At 37.3% G+C, this 19291-nt stretch overlaps 1 protein-coding gene across 1 annotated transcript in view; it reads left to right on the top strand.

The window, feature by feature from the left end:
- Positions 1 to 19291, top strand: part of CDH16 (cadherin 16) — a 577454-nt gene that overhangs the window by 297703 nt on the left and 260460 nt on the right. Inside the window, exon 12 of the mRNA XM_053719204.1 lies at positions 387 to 637. Coding sequence (XP_053575179.1) covers positions 387 to 637 — 251 coding nt within the window. The remainder of the gene's footprint in view (positions 1 to 386; positions 638 to 19291) is intronic.

Below are 19291 nucleotides of genomic sequence, written 5' to 3'. Positions count from 1 at the left end.
AATCTGCCTCATGCAGTTAGATATGCTCATTTTGGTATTACTTTTTTCATGTAATCACAAAAATTAACTCATCCCATACTAATAATTGGAAGTGCTAATTAGTGCACTGGCCACACTTACCTTGATATTACCCAATGCCTTCAATAATCAACTTGGAATATCGCTTTTGAAAGTCTGGTGCTAACAGACCACACCAGTACTAAACCTAATGTAGAAAATCTCTACAATACACTAGACATTTTTTTAGGGATATTTTGTTTTTTTAAAGGTGTCTTTTAAAAAAAAAAAATTGTGGTATAGGTGTCTTTAGTTGTTACAACAAGAGGCTTTATTTTGTTTGGGAATTTAATGTAATGAGGCTAAAATATATTTATTTCTTTTTATAGGAACTAGATTTTGAGCAGATGCAAGAATACACCCTGATTGTCCATGCGAAGAACAGGACCCCACTATCTGGGGTGGAATACAGCCCCAGCTCCACAGCCACTGTTCATATAAAAGTTGGAAATGTCAATGAGGCCCCAGTTCTTACCCAGAAGAAATATGAAGTTAGAGTACCTGAAAGTGCACAGACTGGATCTGTGATACTTACTGTAGAAGCTACTGATCCAGATATTTATGAACCTGCCACTTTAAGGTAAGCAGATTTACTATTTATTAAAGAAAACATGTAATTAACCTCTGGCAATGAAAGAAAGATAGACCCTCAATTTATGCCCTTGTACCAGGTGTTTGTCTATTTATTTTTGTGTATTTTTTAAGTTGTTCCTATGGACCCTGTAAAGAAGAAATAAAGGTAATTTTAAATTGAGGCTGGAATCCAACAGTCCTGAGTGGAGTCTCAAAATAAAATCCAGGCACACAGCAATGCATTCTATTGTCCCACAACAAACTCTAAACAAACTGAACCATCAATTCTAGCATAGCATAAAGTAACAGGGAAAAACAGAACCTCATAACCTCAATAACCTTGCCTATCATTGCACAGTTAGGTGTCTAAATATTATAAAATTGTTACTTAAAAATAATATTTAAAATGAAACAAAAGAGCTTATTACACATGCCATTAATTCATCTTTGAAATAGGCCTGCAGTCAAACACATTGTACTGTCCTCACTAACTGATAGCTAGACAGCTAGTTAACAAACCAGACAGAAATAGCTTTGTGTTTATTCCAAACTGATTTTACTTCTGAATAGTTATTTTGTAAAACTGCAATACAATAAGAAAAGTTGAAATTACAATATGTAGTTACACGTGGTGCTTGCAATACATACAATAATACATGTTTCTAACACAAAGAGCTTACATTTAAACCTTACAGCAAATAGCAATGCAATTCAAATGCACAATGAACTATTAGCAAACAATAAATAACTTACTGGCATATGTATATCTAGAGGCAAATATGAAGAGCTGATTTCCATGCTTCTTGAAGCTAAGATGGCTGCTGAGAAACTGAAAGTAAAACTTTTTATTAACAAACTTTATTAACACTTCCTGTTTCATTCTTGAGAGGAACCAAGCTGTAATTGCAACATGAAACCACCAAATGTCATCAACATGATAAGCATATAATAGACAAAACACTCCCCGCCTGGTATAAACATATACCACTATTACATGATCTATAAATTATTATTAAATTCAACCAGATAACTCTTTACTTTGAAAAAGAACTATCAAATCTGACACAGGTCTAAGGTATACTTTAGCAGTCCCTTGTTTAATGATTTTGACCTCTACTTTGCGAATTTTACCATCACCACTAGGAATGGTTTTTACAATAAGACCCATTGGCCATTCATTGCGCTTTACTTGAGAGTCTTTCAACAATACAAGATCTCCTTCTTGAACATTTGGTTTCTCCTCTTTCACTTTCTTCTTGTTTGGAGTGATGACAGGTACTCTTGCCTCCAAAAAGTATCAGCAAGATTCTGAACTTGTTTCCACTGGCACTTGTAAAGTTCCTTCAAGGTGAACTCACCAGGTGGAGCTGATATTGCACAAGCCTTTTGAGTCAAGAGCATTGCAGGTGTAAGAATTCCGGGTCTCTCAGGGTCTGTTGAAATAGAAACCAATGGTCTAGCGTTCATTATAGCTGTAACTTCAGCCATCAATGTAATAAGCACTTCATGGGACAGAAAAAGTGTTTTTGCTTTGCATCAACATTGAGTCTAGATTACGTCTAGCCACACCAATCATTCTCTCCCACACTCCTCCTACAAAGTTTGTCCCTTTGTCAGATCGGAATTGCTTAACTGGTCCACGAAGGGAAAGAAATCTTCTCAGAGCATTAATAAAGCTTGAAGATGACATAGATTCAATCAGCTCCAAATGAACTGCTTTAGTGCTTAAACAAGTGAACATCACAGCCCATCTCTTACTCTCTGCAGATTGTCCTCTAGTATAGCGAGATACTACATTCTAAGGACCAAAGACATCAAGTCTTACATGTGAGAATGGAGGAGCTATGGTAAGTCTGTCTGTTGGGAGATCTGACATTTTCTGTTCCTGCAGCCTTCCTCTCAGCTTCTTACAGGTGACACACTTGTGAACAACACTGGAAATGAGTTTTTTAACTCTAATGATCCACAAGCCTGCTGAACGTAGAGCACCTTCAGTGAAATGACGACCTTGATGTGCTACCTTTTCATGATAATGTTTAACTAAGAGTGTAGCTATGTGATGGTTGGCAGGAATTATAAGAGGATGTTTCTCATTTTCAGTCATGTCTGCATTAAGCAAACGCCATCCTACTCTAATCAATCCGTCTTTGTCAATTATAGAATTCAAAAATTTGATTGGGCTTTGATCAGGGATTTTCTTTTCTTTTATTAAAGACCTTTTCTCCACCGAAAACACTTCTTGTTGGATACATTTGATAATCACTGTTTCAGCTTGCAAGAAATCTAAGGAATGGCATAACCCTTTGCAGCAATGCCAGCCTGTACATGACTCATCTTGAGTGGTGCTAGAAAATGACTTGGCAATGTGAATAAGTGTTGCTATACCTCTCACAAGGGACTTCCACTTTGAGAATCTGAGAAATCTATGTCAGTCTAACTGGTGTTCATACACTTCAGTTATTAAAGCTGTCACTTCAGGTCTGATCTCACTGTCAGAATCTGGTTCAATGAGGTCAAATACTTTAGTTTTAGATTGATCACCTGTATCTGCCTGATGTAAGAAATCTGGGCCTGAGAACCAGTTGGTATGTTTTAGGTGAGCTGCCTGAATTGGTCTAGTACCATGATCTGCTGGATTCTGACTGGTGTTAATATAATGCCACTGATCTGGATTAGAGATTTTCTAATACAAATTATTCAGTTTGAGACATATACATGAAATCTCCTGCAAGTATTGTGAATGTAACCTAACACAATTTTACTGTCAGTGTAATATTTAACTGCATAAAGTTCAATGTCCATTTCTTCAGTAATAAGTTCAGCTAGCTCAACTGACAAAACAGCTGCACATAATTCTAGACGTGGCATTGTATGGGCTGGTCTTGGAGCTAGTTTAGATTTGCCCATAATAAAGCCTACATGACATTGACCACTACTGTCTATGACTCTGAGATATGCCACAGCTGCTATCACAACAGTAGATGCATCAGAAAAAAGACATACCTCCTTTCTCACTGTGGACGATAGTGACACCGGCACATAGGGTCTGGGAATACTGAGATTTTCAAGATGAATCAAGTCTTCTGTCCATGCTCTCCATTGAGCTTCTCTATCTGGTGAGAGTGGGGAATCCCAGTCACATTGGTTTGTTGAGAGTTCTCTGACTAAAGATTTACCTTGCATAGTGATTGGAGATGCAAACCCAAGTGGGTCATAAAGGTTGTTTACTGTAGCCAGGATACCTCTCCGTGTGAAAGGTTTTACCTCTTTAGACACTTGAAAAGTGAAACTGTCGGTCTGTAAGTTCCAACTTACTCCTAAGCTCCTTTGGAGGGGTAGAGGATCAACACCTAAAACAAGGTCCTTTAGGTCTTTAGCTCTGTCATCTGCAGGAAATGCTTCCATTACTGGACTTCTGTTGGATGCCACTTTGTGTAACTTGAGATTCGAACCTATGAGCATGTCCTTAGCCCTCTGCAGAAGACTGACTGCTTCAGCTTCAGTAGGCACAGATGCGAGTCCATCATCTACATAGAAATTCCTCAAGATAAACTGTTCTACATCTTTGCCATACTCACTTTTTCCTTGCTTTTATGGCTGGAGAAGGGCTGTTCCCAAAGACATTTACCTTCATTCTGAACTCTGTAATTTCTTTGTTAAGGTCATTGTCACGAAACCAAAGAAATCTCAAATAGTTACGTGATCTTCTCTAACCATGAAACAGTAAAACATTTATTGTACATCAGTGGTAATTGCAACTTGCTCTTTGCGGAAACGTAAAAGGACACCTAGTAGTGTATTATTTAAATCAGGCCCACTGAGGAGTGTGTCATTCAGTGAGATGCCTTCAAACTGAGCACTTGAGTCAAAAACTACTCTGATCTGTCCTGGCTTCTGAGGGTGATAGACACAAAAGATCGGTAGGTACCAACACTCCTCGTCTGGTTCCAATGGTGGGGCAGGTTCTGCTTGGTCATGGTCAAAGATCTTTTGCATAAAGTTAACAAAATGTTCCTTCATTTCAGGTTTTTTCACAAAGGAACGCTGTAGAGCAAGGAGTCTTTTCTGGGCTTGCTCTATGTTGTTTGGTAGTCTAAGACGAGGTGAGCGAAATTGTAGGGGTGCTACCCAGTAATTTGCTTCATCAATAAACATCTCTTTTTCAACTACATCAAGGAACATACCATCTCGAATAGACATAGCAGGTTTGTCATCGTTTGGAGTAGTAACAAACAGATTATCATCTAAACTGCCCACATTGTAAGTTGCAGTTCCTAAATAACACAATGAGGGGGTGTATGACTGTTGTTTACAAGCATTAAAAGTCTCTTTTACCTGTATATAGCTAGTGCATGGACTGAACAGAGAAGTGTGTCCACTAGGCAACACATTTGTCTTGAAAGAGTTCACATCTGCTGGTCTATGAGCTCCTCCTAAGCATACTTCCCCAACTATGACCCAACCTAAGTCTAAATGTTGTGCATAAGGATTGTTGTGAGGCCCATTAATCTGCTCACATACTTTGTGCACCTTCAGAATGTCTCTTCCTAACAAGAGAAGTATTTGTGCGTTAGGGTCAAGTGCTAGGATCTTGTCTGTTAAGGATTTCAGATGAGGGAAATGCTGTGTAATTTCAGGTGTTGCAATTTCTGACCTGTCACCAGGTATCATGTCACATTCAATGAGTGTGGGGAGTTTTATGTGTGTTTTCCCATCAATAGACTGAACAGTGAAGTTGGACACCCTACGCCCTGTTTTCTCTGTAATGCCTGAGCATGTTCTTAGAGTGTAGGAAAATGTTTCACCACTAATGTTAAACCCATCAAAAAACTCTGTTTTTGCTAAAGAATGGTTACTTTGATCATCTAACACTGCATACATTTTTACAGAACAGTCAGGTTTGTTAGAGGGATATACAGTCACTAAACAAATCTTGGAACATGATCTGGGCCTTGTCCCTTTCCCGCATACCTCTGTACACTTGGATATGACAGTGGGTGGAGTAGCTTCCTCTTGCTCCCCGCCTTGCTCTCCCTTAGGTAAAGGAGTCTCTACTGCCCAGGGAGCTGGACCTGGAGGCAAAGCTGAAGTATGTTGGTCACTGTTGCATTCTCTGCATCTTATGTTATTTTTGCAGTCTTTGGCAATGTGTCTGGTGGATGCACAACATCTAAAACAGATAGAATTCTCCTTCAGGTAAGCATTACGTTCATCAATGTGCTTGCTTCTAAACCCACAACACTTTGACAGTGGGTGTGGTTTGTTATGAATTGGACATGGACTGTCTGATTCCATGGATTTCCTTGCAGGGCTGTTCACGTGTGGAGTTGCATTAGTAGCTGACACTTCTGTCTTTCTTACTGACACTGTTGGTCTGTTACTGTACCTTGTTCCTGTCTTCTCTGTATTTACTGGAACTTGGTTGCTGCATGTTGAGAATATGGATCATTTCTGGTCTTTGCTTGATTGACAATAAATCTGGTGAAGAAACTGAATGATGGAAAGGAGACATGATGGTCTTCTTTGTACTTGGAACCTTGAAAAATCCACTTTTCTTGCAGGCTATATGGCAGTTTTTCAATAATTGGTTTGATGCCACGAGCCGTGTCTAGGTATGCCAGTCCTGGCAAATAGCCTCCTGCCTTAGCAGCATTCACCTCCAACAACATGTCACCAAGTTCTCTTAACTTTATGTTGTCTTTGTTTGAGATTTTGGGGAAGTTCTCTAGCTTCTTTAACAGTGCATTCCCAATAACTTCAGGGCTGCCATAACATTCTTCTAGTCTCTGCCATACCATTTTAACTCCATCAACTGGGTTATGAACATGCACTGACCTGATTCTCTAAGCCTGTTGAGATGACTCTGGTCCAAGCCACTTAGTCAAAAGATCTAGCTCTTCTCTGGCTGTAAGATTAAGATCTCTGGTGACACCTTGGAATGATGTCTTCCATGCCCAGTAGTTCTTTGGTCGATCATCAAATGTTAGTAGCCCTGTACTCACTAACTCTCAACAAATCAGGTGCTTTGCTAGGTCAGTAGTCTCTGAAGTTCCTAATGTGCTATTTATGAGAGGGGATATGTGAGAGTCCATATAATGTGATGGATGTTGTGGATCAGCGTAGTCTCTGCTTTCTTGAAAGCGCACCCTTGGTGTTGAGACATTTGCAGTGTCAGTCTGGAAAGGAGGGTGCAAGTCAGGAATACTTGGAGTGGACTGTAAATATGTTGAGTCAGGAAACTGTGGTATTATGCTGGACATAGGTTGGATAGGAGCATGCTCTGTTTTATCTTGGTCCAGAGCATGGTTCTCTACATACTCACGAGTCCTTTGTACTGAATCATGGGTAGTTATTTCTGAAAAATCTTGGAGTGGTTCCTCTTCTAGTTCAGCTGCTGCTTCATAGACTGCTGCTTCTGCAGATGCTGCAACTGCTGCCCTTTGAATCTTTAGCACATGCATATTAGCTTCTAACTCTGCCTTGCGTTGTGCTGCCACTGCTTCCAGTGCTGCTTTCTGCTTTATAATGTCTGCTTCTTTTTCAGCATAAGAAACTTGTGCCTGGGCTGCTTGCGCTTTAGCAGGGGCTCTGAGTCCTGCAGAACTGGCTGATGATCTGCAGGAGCGCATAGAATATTTAGAAACAGAGGCATAGGATCTGGTCTCTAAAGTTTGCTGCATCATATTAAAACTCTTATCTTGGTTCATAGTGATCAGGTTAAAGAATTGCAATATTTTAAATGCAGTTCTTGTGCAAATTATTTTTACTGCCTTTCACTTTAAATTGCAGGTCTTGTATGTTTGCTTGTTATTTACTGCTTTTTACTTTAAAATACAGCCTTTGTATCTTGCTTGTTATTGCTTCTCACTTTACAATGCAGCTCCTATATCTTCCCTTGATATAGCATGCCTTTTTTACTGTACTGTCTTCACTAACTGATAGCTAGACAGCTAATTAACAAACCAGACAGAAATAGCTTTGTGTTTATTCCAAACTGATTTTACTTCAGAATAGTTATTTTGTAAAACTGCAATACAATAAGAAAAGTTGAAATTACAATATGTAGTTACACGTGGTGCTTGCAATACAATAATACATGTTTCTAACACAGAGAGCTTACATTTAAACCTTACAGCAAATAGCAATGCAATTCAAATGCACAATGAACTATTAGCAAACAATAAATAAATTACAGGCATATGTATATTTAGAGGCAAATATGAAGAGCTGATTTCCATGCTTCTTGAAGCTAAGATGGCTGCTGAGAAACTGAAAGTAAAACTTTTAACAACAAACTTTATTAACACTTCCTGTTTCATTCTTGAGAGGAATCAAGCTGTAATTGCAACATGAAACCACCAGATGTCATCAACATGATAAGCATATAATAGACAGAACACACATGACAGCCGTTATCAATATTGAATCTATTACTTGTCGTGTTTTCCTTTTTGCTTTAGCTCCCAGTATTTTGCTTCTGTGTAGGTTTGGGAAAGCCCAGTTGCAGCATGTTTTTTTTATGTTTTATAAGTAACAATTTTTACTGAAATTCTTCACAATTACAAGATAAGCCCCAGCGGTGGGGAATATACAACAAAGCACAAGAATACAATTGTAATTAAAGTCAAAATGGACAGAACTGAATACAAAAAGTTATATTATTAGTTCCGAAACCATTCTTACATGGACATTAAACACTAATGGGACGATTTATCAAGCTTCGTATGGAGCTTGATGCTCCTGTTTCCGCGCAAACCTTCAGGCTCGCCAGAAACACTTGTCCACCTGCTCTGCAGAAATCAACCTGATCGAATACGTTACACGGTTAATATTTGCGTAATATCCTCTGTTACAGAAAATGTGCTGTCATTTATCTTTTTATGCTAGAAATTTACGTCTTGTTTCCAAATCTATAAAACCTTGCTCTAGTTCTAATCTCTTTCTGCATTGAGGAATATATTAAAAATGTTTCCTTTCTTTACCTCTTCATATTTAGATCAATAAACTCTTTATGGGTGTTGTATGACTTAGTAAAAGGGATATGAAACCCAACATTTTACTTGCATGATTCAGATAGAACTACATTTTTTAAAAAAACTTTTTAATCTACTTTTAAGATCAAGTTTTCTTTGTTCTCTTGGTATCTTTTCTTGAAAAGCAGGGACGTATGTTTAAGAGCCTTACCATTTCTGGAACACTATATGGCAATAGTTTAGCAAGAATGTTATCTATTTGCAAGAGCACTATATCCTGCCATGTAGTGCTACCTAGGTATCTCTTCAACAAAGAATATCATCAGAACAAAGCAAATGTGATAATAGAAGTAAATTGAAAACTTTTTTTAAATGATCTGCTCTTTCTAAATCACAAAATACATTTTTTATATCCCCCTTTGAGTGCTAAGCTGGATTTAAGGTTTTTTTTTTTTTTACTATTTTTTTAAAAACATTTTTTTTACTTCCCCCCAGATTCCCAAGACTTATATGGGTCTTAGGGGTTTGTAGCTGCTTAGATGCCTGAGATACAGGCTTCTAAGCAGCATGACCCTTTCCCTATCTTGTCCATTGTAATTTTTAAATAAAGTTGCACGGTGACGTCATTGCGTTATTGCGCGTGATGCCAAAGCACGTAACGGGAAGCACCGGCAATGCCTGTCACTATACAGGCCCGATCACCGGGGTGGGAGTCGATGGGAACCCCCAGATTGCTTTTAAGGTAGGTGAGTGCTAGCGACGGCTCTGAGCCTGAGCTAGGCCTCTAGTTATCAAAGTCTGGCGGACCTGATCCGACAGTGCGGATCAGGTCCGCCAGACCTCGCTGAATACGGAGAGCAATACGCTTTCCATATTCAGCATTGCACCAGCAGCTCACAAGAGCTGCTGGTGCAATGCCGCCCCCTACAGACTCGCATCCAATCGGCCGCCAGCAGGGAGGTGTCAATCAACCCGATCGTACTCGATCGGGTTGATTTCCGGCGATGTCTGTCCGCCTGCTCAGATTTACAACGATTTAGTTTTTCTTATAATTTTTTTACTGAATTGATATAAAATGGGTCTGTTTTTATTGTTTTTCTTAATCCAGAACAAAGCCAGATGTTCCGTATGTTTTACATACATTACTCAGACATCTTAACTAATTCAAACAGTTGCAGAAAAGAAGCCAAAAGCACAGTGTTTCAGCACAGATTAGAATGTGTCTGTTTGAAAATCCTTGTGCTGTGTGACTGGCCAAGACACTAACAAATATAGCAACGCTAAAATCATTAGCAGTGTCAGAAATAGATCCTCCTCAGTGCAGAGAAGAACTGGCTCAATGCCAGCATCAAGTTATAAAAATGCATCCAATCAATAAACATATCAAGAGGCAACAGTTGGTTATTTTGTACCTGCAAGATGGAAAAATCAATATAATATCTCATCCCGTCACAGATAAGGCCTAGGCATAATGTAATACTAATTTATTGTGTGTTCTCCACGTTGCTATTGCTGCAAATGAACTTTATTTTGTTAATTGGTATTAATGTCAAACAAAAAGAATCACCTTTGTTTTATTAATAACTGTGTCATTTAATTGACTAAGAACTGTATTATTTCCTTGTTGAAGCTATGGGAAGTTATATATAGAGTAGAAGCATAAGAAGAGAGGCGGCAAGAAAAGAAAAAGGAACATTATGTTCTAAAATGTGACATTAGTTAGTTATACACATGCACGAAAAACTGGGGACTGTACGAAGTGTTCTTAAGCAAGTCACATTGGCTTCTGGCTAGCGTTGACTTCTGGTGGCTGTGTTTTGAACGGAGCTACGTACATTAGCAATCTTCCTACTATTTTAAGGTTTTTACTTAGCTCAGCGTTCAGATTGGATATTCCTCACCTTGAAATCTCTTCACATTATCACAGTTGGGTGATCTACTTATTGTTTAGGATTCAATAGAAAACAACTCCCATTTGTAAATATAGATTTTCTGTGGTTTTCCAAATGATATGGAAACTTCTTGAGATTTTGCATTAAGATTATTACTATATGCTCTGAATATTTAAAGTAAATCAGTCTGGTAGTTTTTGAGGGATTTAGGGGAGTCAGTTTTAAGTGTGGGTGTTCTTTTATATGTGTGATAAAAGAAAACGTTTAACAGACTTCCTGTCTAGCTAAACAGATTTGCTTGAAATATGTGTTCTGTATTTTCAGAAATATTTGCTTTTTTTATACCTAGTAGTGTGTTTTGGCTAAATTATCAAAGCAGACATTTACTGCATGTTCAACCTAATAGCAATTATGTTATTACTATTTTATTTAATAAGGATTCAGTTCTTAAAGGGATACTAAACCCACATTTTTTTCTTTCATGATTCAGATAGAGTATGCAATTTTAAGCAACTTTCTAATTTACTCCTATTATCAATTTTCCTTCATTCTCTTGCTATCTATATTTAAAAAGCAGGAACATAAAGCTTAGGAGCCGGCACATTTTAGGTTCAGCACCCTGGATAGCGCTTGCTTATTGGTGACTACATTCAGCCAACCAATAAGTAAGAGTAACCCAGGTTCTGAACAAAAAAAAAAGCCGCTCCTAAGCTTTACATTCCTGCTGTTTGAATAAAGATAGCAAGAGAACAAATGAAAATTGATAATAGGAGTATATTAGAAAGTTGCTTAAAATTCCATGTTCTATCTGAATCCTTAAATAAAAATTTTGGATTTAGTATCCCTTTAAAGTTCTCTGTGGTCAAATAATGATTACTAGTTTGCAAAAGCGTCCATGATGAGCAGGTCCCATAGTTTAAAAAAGGGGTCAGAAGCCTTTCTTTTTCTCTGTTTGTAAAGGGCCAGATAGTAAATATTTCAGGCAAAATCATGGATGGTATTAAAAATAAATGACAAATAAAATGAACTAGTTGGAAACTTACTGCTAGATTACAAGTGTTGCGGTACGGCTTTTAGCGCTAAAAAAATAGCAATTCCAGCATAATGGCCAGGAACGCATATTACGAGTCATGTTGGTAAAGCTGTAATGCAAGCATTTTAGCCTGTAACGCAACGTTCATTCCGCACTCAAAAAAATGCCACCCCCCCACATTGCAAAACACTAAATTAAACTATTAACCCCTAAACCTAACACCTCCAACTTAAAATTAAAATTACAATATAATTCTTAAAATAAATAAAAACTTCATTGTGAAATAAAAATAAACCTAACATTAAACTATAAATTAACATTACTATTCTGATAAAAAAATACTACCAATAAAAAAATCTAAATTACAAATTTAAAAAAACCTAACACTACGAAAAAAATAAAAAAATCGAAAATTACAAAAAATAATAAACACCAAATTACAAAAAATAAAAAACACTAAGCTTACAAAAATAATAAACACAATTATAAAAAAAAAAAACAATTACACCTATTCTAATAGCCCTATAAAAATGTAAAATCCCCTACAAAATAAAAACACCCCCTAGCCTACAATAAGCTACCAATAGCCCTTAAAAGTGCTCTAAGGTAAACAGCTCTTTTACCTGTAAAAAAAAAACAAAGTCCCCCAACAGTAAAACTCACCACCCAAGCAACCCCCCAAAATAAAAAACCTAACTCTAAAAAAACCTAAGCTACCCATTGCCCCTACAGGGGCATTTGTATGGGCATTGCTCTTAAAAAGGCATTAAGCTCTTTTTCACTGCCCTTAAAAGGGCATTCAGCTCTTTTCCAAAAGCCAAAAGCCCTAATCTAAAAAAAAAAACACCCAATAAAATGAAAAAAAAAAAAAAAACACTAACCCCAGAATATCTACTCACAGTTTCATCCAGGCGGCCATCCTATTGGCTGTTTTGAACATCCAATAGGATTTCAGAAGCTCACATCCTTTTGGCTGATTTGAATTTGAAGAATCAAAGCAGCCATTTGGAATGCAAGATACGCCATTTTGAAACGGCTACCTTGCATTCAACTTCAGTGTACGACGGTAACCGTATGAAGAGGACACTCCGTGCAGGATGGGATCAGCTTCCAGGATGTCTCTGCTCCGCGCCGCCGGGATGAAGATAGTAGACACCTCCGGGATGGATAAAGATATCGCTGCCTGGATGAAGAATTATCGCCGCCTGGATGGAGATGAATATCCAGACTACAGGAACCATGAGTAGATTTTATGGGGTTAGTGTTAGTTTTTGTTTTGTTTTTCATTCTTTGGGGTGTTTTTTTTTAGATTAGGGCTTTGGGCTTTTGGAAAAGAGCTGAATCCCCTTTTAAGGGCAATGCCCATACAAATGCCCCTTTATTGGCAATGGGTAGCTTAGGTTTTTTTTAGAGTTAGGTTTTTTATCTTGGGGGGTTGGTTAAGTGGTGGGTTTTACTTTTGAGGGGACTTTGTATTTTTTTTTTACAGGTAAAAGAGCTGTTTAATTTAGGGCAATGCCCTACAAAGTCCCTTTTAAGGGCTATTTGTAGTTTATTGTAGGCTAGGGGGTGTTTTTTTATAGGGCTATTAGATTAGGTGTAATTGTTTTTATTTTTGATAATTTCGTTTATTTTTGTAAGCTTAGTGTTTTTTATTTTTCATAAAAGTTAGTTTCCCACCCTGTTTAGCGCAAAACTCATAATCTAGGTGTCTCTTAGATTGCAGCCTCATTTGCATTTTGTGAAGAGATTCCATTTTAAATCTTCTAATTTTTCGTACCATTGTTTTCGTTTGAGCTGGGAATGTTGTGTTGACGTGTATTGTGTTGCACATAAGTCTCTGTCACAATTACTAAACTCTACCACTGTAGAGAAAGCAACCATATTTAATACATAAGTAAATAAGAGAACTGCTGTTCTAATTAAACTATATTTATGGAATATGGATTTACATATAATTGTCACTTATCACAGAATATTATTCTTTTGAATTTTTCAACCATTTAAAATATAAAATCTATTATTAGCTTATGGAACATGCAAATACAGGTCTAACCCTGGTTAAAAAATACATAGCCTGGATATTTATATTTAAGATGTTGCATAGTTTAATTAGTACTTTTGCAACAAAAACAACATTTATGCTTACCCGATAAATTAATTTCCTTCAGGATGGTGAGTAGGGATGGGCCAATGTGTAAATTTCCAAATTCGAATGTTAGAACGAATGTTATTACTGAAATTCAAATTATAAATCCGAATGTTGATAAGAACGAATATTCTTAAAAAGTCTATAATCGAATGCTATTTACAGTTTTTGAATGTCACTTTCAAATTCGAATGTTTATAATTATATTGAATGTCCAGGTTCAAAATTTCGAATTTAACATTCTATTTAACAAATACTAGTCAGAAGTTCAATAGTTCATGTGGTAGAGCGGGAATCTAGTAAATTGATACATAATAGATACAAATATATTATTTTGAATGTTTCTATATAGAATATTGCATAATTTGAATATTACATTTAAAGAAAGCATTAGAAATACTATTACAAACATATAAATTCGAATTTTTCAAAACTAATAATTTCGAATGTAATCGTGAAATTCGAAACCAAACATTCAAAAATCGAATGTTAGAATGTTATGTAAACATTCGAAAATCGATATGAATGAACGAATGTGTTAAAATTTGTTTCATTTCTCGAATGTTGCGAAACATTTGCCCATCCCTAATGGTGAGAGTAGAGTGAGTGAGTATTAGATGTGAGCTATTTATTCTCTGGCCAGGAGGAGGAGGCAAACCAACTCCAGATTTCAGAGCTTTGAGCTTCCCTATTATCTCCTCCCACACCATAGACACTCAGCTTTTTCCATATGGTAAAGTGGCGAATGATAGATACATGAAAAGACAGGAAAGGACAAAGCAGGACAAATAAGTGAAAAAGTCCTGCTGCCAGCTGTATAAAAGCAAAGGGCGGGCTCTTGGACTCTGTACTCTAACCATCCTGAAGGAAATTAATCTGGTGAGCATACATTTTGTTTTCCTTAGAGTCCACAAGATAATCACACGTGTGTTCCTATACCAAGTATTAAAATCCACAAGACCACAAGGACAGGACTAATACAGGAAGGCAGGCTTTAATGGTCAAAATAGCCCATAGTTCTTTGCTGCTAAAAGCTGCCTCAGCCAAAGTATACCGTTAAATGAAGGAATTTAGCAAAAGTATGTATGGAAGACAAAATAACTTCAATATAGAACTTCAAAACACAAACTAAATCTAGATTCTACCGAAGAAACTCTTTAGAATTTTTTGGGTATCTCAAAGCAAGAGTTTAAGGTCTCAAAGAAAGAAAGGACTCTATGACAACAGATCCTGCTTGGGAGGAAGGTGCCATGGTGGGCAAGAGGACATCTCAATTAGGTCCACCTTCCAAGTTCTGCAAGGTCAAGCCGGCGCTAATAGAATTACTGATGCTCTCTCCTGTTTCAGCTATGCTATCACCCTGGATAACATAACAAACAGAGGAAATGTGTATGTCAGCTTTAATGACCACAGCACTACCTGTCAATCCTGTCCTCTGGCACAATAGTGGGGTAACTTGTGGCTAAGCCATAAAGCCATGATGTTACCTTTAAGAGACCCCAGTGAGTCACAATCTGGTCAAACACCTCTTGATGAGTCTATTCTCCAGAATTAAAGAGTTAGTGACTCCCAGTTGTTGATTCCTGGAATATGGATGGTTAAAAATTTGCGTCTGAGTATATGTGACACCTCCTTGTGGCATTATCCAATTGCTATCAAATGGGAGGTTCAAGTTGACTGGGCTAAATCTAAACAGCCTTTAAAAATTACATGGAGCTCCAGACTGTTGATAGGTAAACTCGCCTCCCAAGGAAACAACACTTTCTTCACTCTCCATGAATCTCAGACAGCGCCGCAGTCCAGGAGACTGGCAAATGTCATAAATGAGTCTTGCTGTACTAAGGACTGATGAAACTGCCACCAACATAGGGTCTGATATTTTCCTTATATAGAGATATCTGCTGAAAACTGTCCTTGTGTTTCTTGTTCCCCTGGCAGATGAACAGGTCTCAGGTGAAACCTGGGAACCATTCCTACAAGTAATCTTGGATATAATAGCAATCAGGTCTGGACTAAATAGTGTATTACCCAGGAAAGCAAAAGATGGAAGTCTGCTCTTAGACACTATGTCTAGATAACACTGTTTGCATTGAGGTGAACCATTACAATGGCTGCATCAAAAATTAAGCTATTAGCAATCTGGATTAATCTAATGTGATCCTTGATGTCCTCTAAAGACAACTCTCTTGCAGTCTTGTCAGATAGGTTATCACACTAATTTAACATAGCAGTCACCACACAAACTGATGGGAAAAAAAACACTGCAGCTGTTATCCACTTGTGCTTTGGTAGGGAGACATCACAAATTGTTACACAATATAGTGGAGATAATTAAAGTAAAGGAATAAATTCAGTAGGATTGCAAGATGAACCCCCAGAAAGCAAGGCAGCAGAATAGGGGTTCATATCTTTATTATAGTGTGGGCGATATTGGGGTGCATGGGAATAGGGGTTAATAACTTTAGTATAGTGGCAGCGATATCGGGAGCGGCAGATTAGGCGTTAATAGATTTATTTTGGTGGGGGCGATGTCGGAAGCAGCAGATTAGAGGTTAATAACTTTATGTAGATGTCTGCGATGTCGGGGCAGCAGATTAGGGGTGTTTAGACGTGGGGTTTATCGCACGCACAAGGCGGCTTTTTTAAAACTCGTAATGGCAGCGCTATGGAAGGTGAAATAATACAACTTTTGTTGCGTTCGTTTCGCACTCTCTATAGCGCAAAACTTGTAATCTAGTTGTTAGAATTGTGGTTTGAAGAGAGATAGTAGGGAAGCTCAAAGCATTTGAGTGTGGAGCTGTGTTGCCTCTTCCCAGTGGCCAGGGAATGAACAGCCCACATATGATGAGCTTGTGGACTCTCACTATCCATTGAATGAATAAACAAAAGTGATATACATGTCATACCTTTTATTTTTAACTAATAGGGAACATAATTATAAGCTTTTAGGACACTGATGTCCCTTCATGTAAGCTTCATATGATATAAACATAAAGGCCTAGATTACAAGTGGAGCATTAATAATTGCACAAGGCGCCTTATTTTGTGCTGAACCTCACGCATCAGAAGCACTCATTTTAGTATTACAAGTCATTGATTTAAAAAATTTACGTAAAACTTTTTTTGTGCAAGCTCTAAAATTAACATATCCTATACTTCAGAAGTGCTAATTAATGTGCTGACATGTTTACTTCAAATTGCAAGTTGTCTCAATGCCTACAATATTCAATTTGGAATATCGCTGTTTAAAGGGTGGTGGTAAATCCACACCAGAATTAAAACTAATAAAAAAATCACTACACTACCTGAACTTTAATTTTTATAGTTTAGGATTTTTTTATGAAAAGTTTGTTTTATAAAAGTGTCTTTTTTGGTTTAGGAGTTTTTAGGAGGCGTTTTATTTTTAGGGGGCTTTAGCTTTTTTAGGATAGGGTTTAATTTAAAGCGGGTTTTGTAATTTTTTAGGGCCAGATTACAAGTGAAGCACAAATTAACGCTCCCGCTTGAGCGTTAATTGCCTTAGAAGTAATATTTTTGGTGCTCGTCTGGTTGCGCCCACATTATGTCACACCCTAGGATTGAACTTGGGACCTCAGCTTTCTGGGCTGTTGCTTTTGCTATTACTCTCTGCCTATATAAACCAGCTCTTCCAGCAGTCATTGCCTGTTTATTGAGTTTCTACTCAGGGTGTGCTGTTTATTGCTATTTTGAATTGCTCACTGTTACAGACTTGGATTTGGATTCTGGACTCTGCCTTTTTCTCTGCCCCTCGGTACTTCATTGGAACTACTGTTTTCTTTGATCTTGGAATTGGACTGTGACTAAGCTCTGCTTTAACCCCTTGTACCTCGCTGGATTGTTTGCCTTACTGTTGCTGACCTGGATTGTCTTTGACTACGCTCAAGTCTGATCCCTAGTGACTGTTTCCTGTATTACCGGATTGTATCCTTTTACAGTACTAGTTTTCCTTGCTCAGCATCACCAGATTGATCTAGTAATGTACAGTCCGGACTGCATCCAGAGCTTCAGGCTGGTTGTTATTCCTATCGCCATCTTAATCTCTGGGTTACTCTGTACCTTACACATGACAGTATAAACAGGCCATGAAACCAGAGGAGATAGCGAAGGATATGACCCTGGAGCCCACTCTACTCAACTACAAGCATTGAATGATAAATTTGGTCACATTACTGGTATGCTGTCCTCTCTATGTAACCAGGGAGCCACTTCAGCGAATACACCCCATCTGCTTAACCTCCTGTGGTTGCTATGACCTACAGTTTAGATTCTTCTACTACTCCCAAGATTCAGATAGAGTGTGATTAGGAGCACCTAGGGAAGGCAGAATGGATATATATGAAATGTATTTAGTTACAAAGACTATATGTCATATGTCAGCATCTATATTAAAAATATATTTATTCTAAAACCTAAAATGCATTAACAAACTGCATTAATAAACTATAAAAAAACAATATTACAATACATAAAACATGGATCCATGTGACAACAATGAGCTCAATCCAAACAATTAACACAGTGAAAACATTAATAACAATAAAAACAATTAAAACAATTGAAGGGATTCCTGGATTATAGCGTGGACCATGTAAATGGTATCAATCTATTAGTCCCAATAGTTAATCTGTAATAGACCCGTGTCCAATCCTAAAATTATGTGCAAAACATATGATGATGTGCAAAAAAACAATGTGTGCAAGTAAGACACAAAAAGAATAGGGGCAAATATCCTCAAAAAATTAAAAAAAAAATTAAAATTTAAAAAGCACATAAAAAGCTGGTAAAAAAAATAGTGATTAAAATGTGAAAAAAATAGAAAAAAATAAATATATCCAAATTGTGTGTGAAATTAAAGTTGCATTGAAGGGAAGAGTGAAAAGGAAATCCTATTTGGGAGAATGCTGATTTTTTTTCAAAGGAGATCCTCCTGTGTGTGGTGCTCTGAAAACCTAAAGGCAAAAAAAGTACAATAGTGCAATAACGCTAAGGACTATTGCATGTAAAAGAAATAGGCTTACCAGATACTGTTAACGTGTTTCAGCCCTATCATAGGCCCTTATCAAGACTAAATATGGTGTATAATGGCAGCCTATTAATATTCTGTATCATCCAGTAGTTTGCCAATTGTTTTAGCGTAAAAAAAATACTGCTTGGTCCTTTTGTGATGACATATTTCCTGTCATTCGTTCCGGTTTATCTAATTGACTTATTCCACCTAATGTTCATATGTATATATACAATTTAATCATCTTTATATTTGATCCTCATAAATATATAAAATATTTATAAAATTATTTTTATCGTTATATGTCGCTACCTTAGTCTTATTGGCATGTGCAGAGGTGACGTCTATCTCCAATGCGTCACTTCTGTTCTAACCCCATATGTATACAATGCATAAATAATGCTTAAATAGTATATTTTTAGGTTTGTCTATATAATATATCTTTATGCTAAACCTCTCAGACCCCCTATAAGGATCTCCCAAATTTGCAATTCGGAAAGGATATTGTTTGGCATCGCCGCACCTAATTCCACCGATACAAATGAAAGTGACGTATAACATGATTACGTTACCTCCATCCTAGCCTCA

The sequence above is a fragment of the Bombina bombina genome, chromosome 1, assembly GCF_027579735.1.
Source record: "Bombina bombina isolate aBomBom1 chromosome 1, aBomBom1.pri, whole genome shotgun sequence".
Classification (NCBI taxonomy): domain Eukaryota; kingdom Metazoa; phylum Chordata; class Amphibia; order Anura; family Bombinatoridae; genus Bombina; species Bombina bombina.
This window is presented reverse-complemented; position numbering and strand designations above follow the sequence as displayed.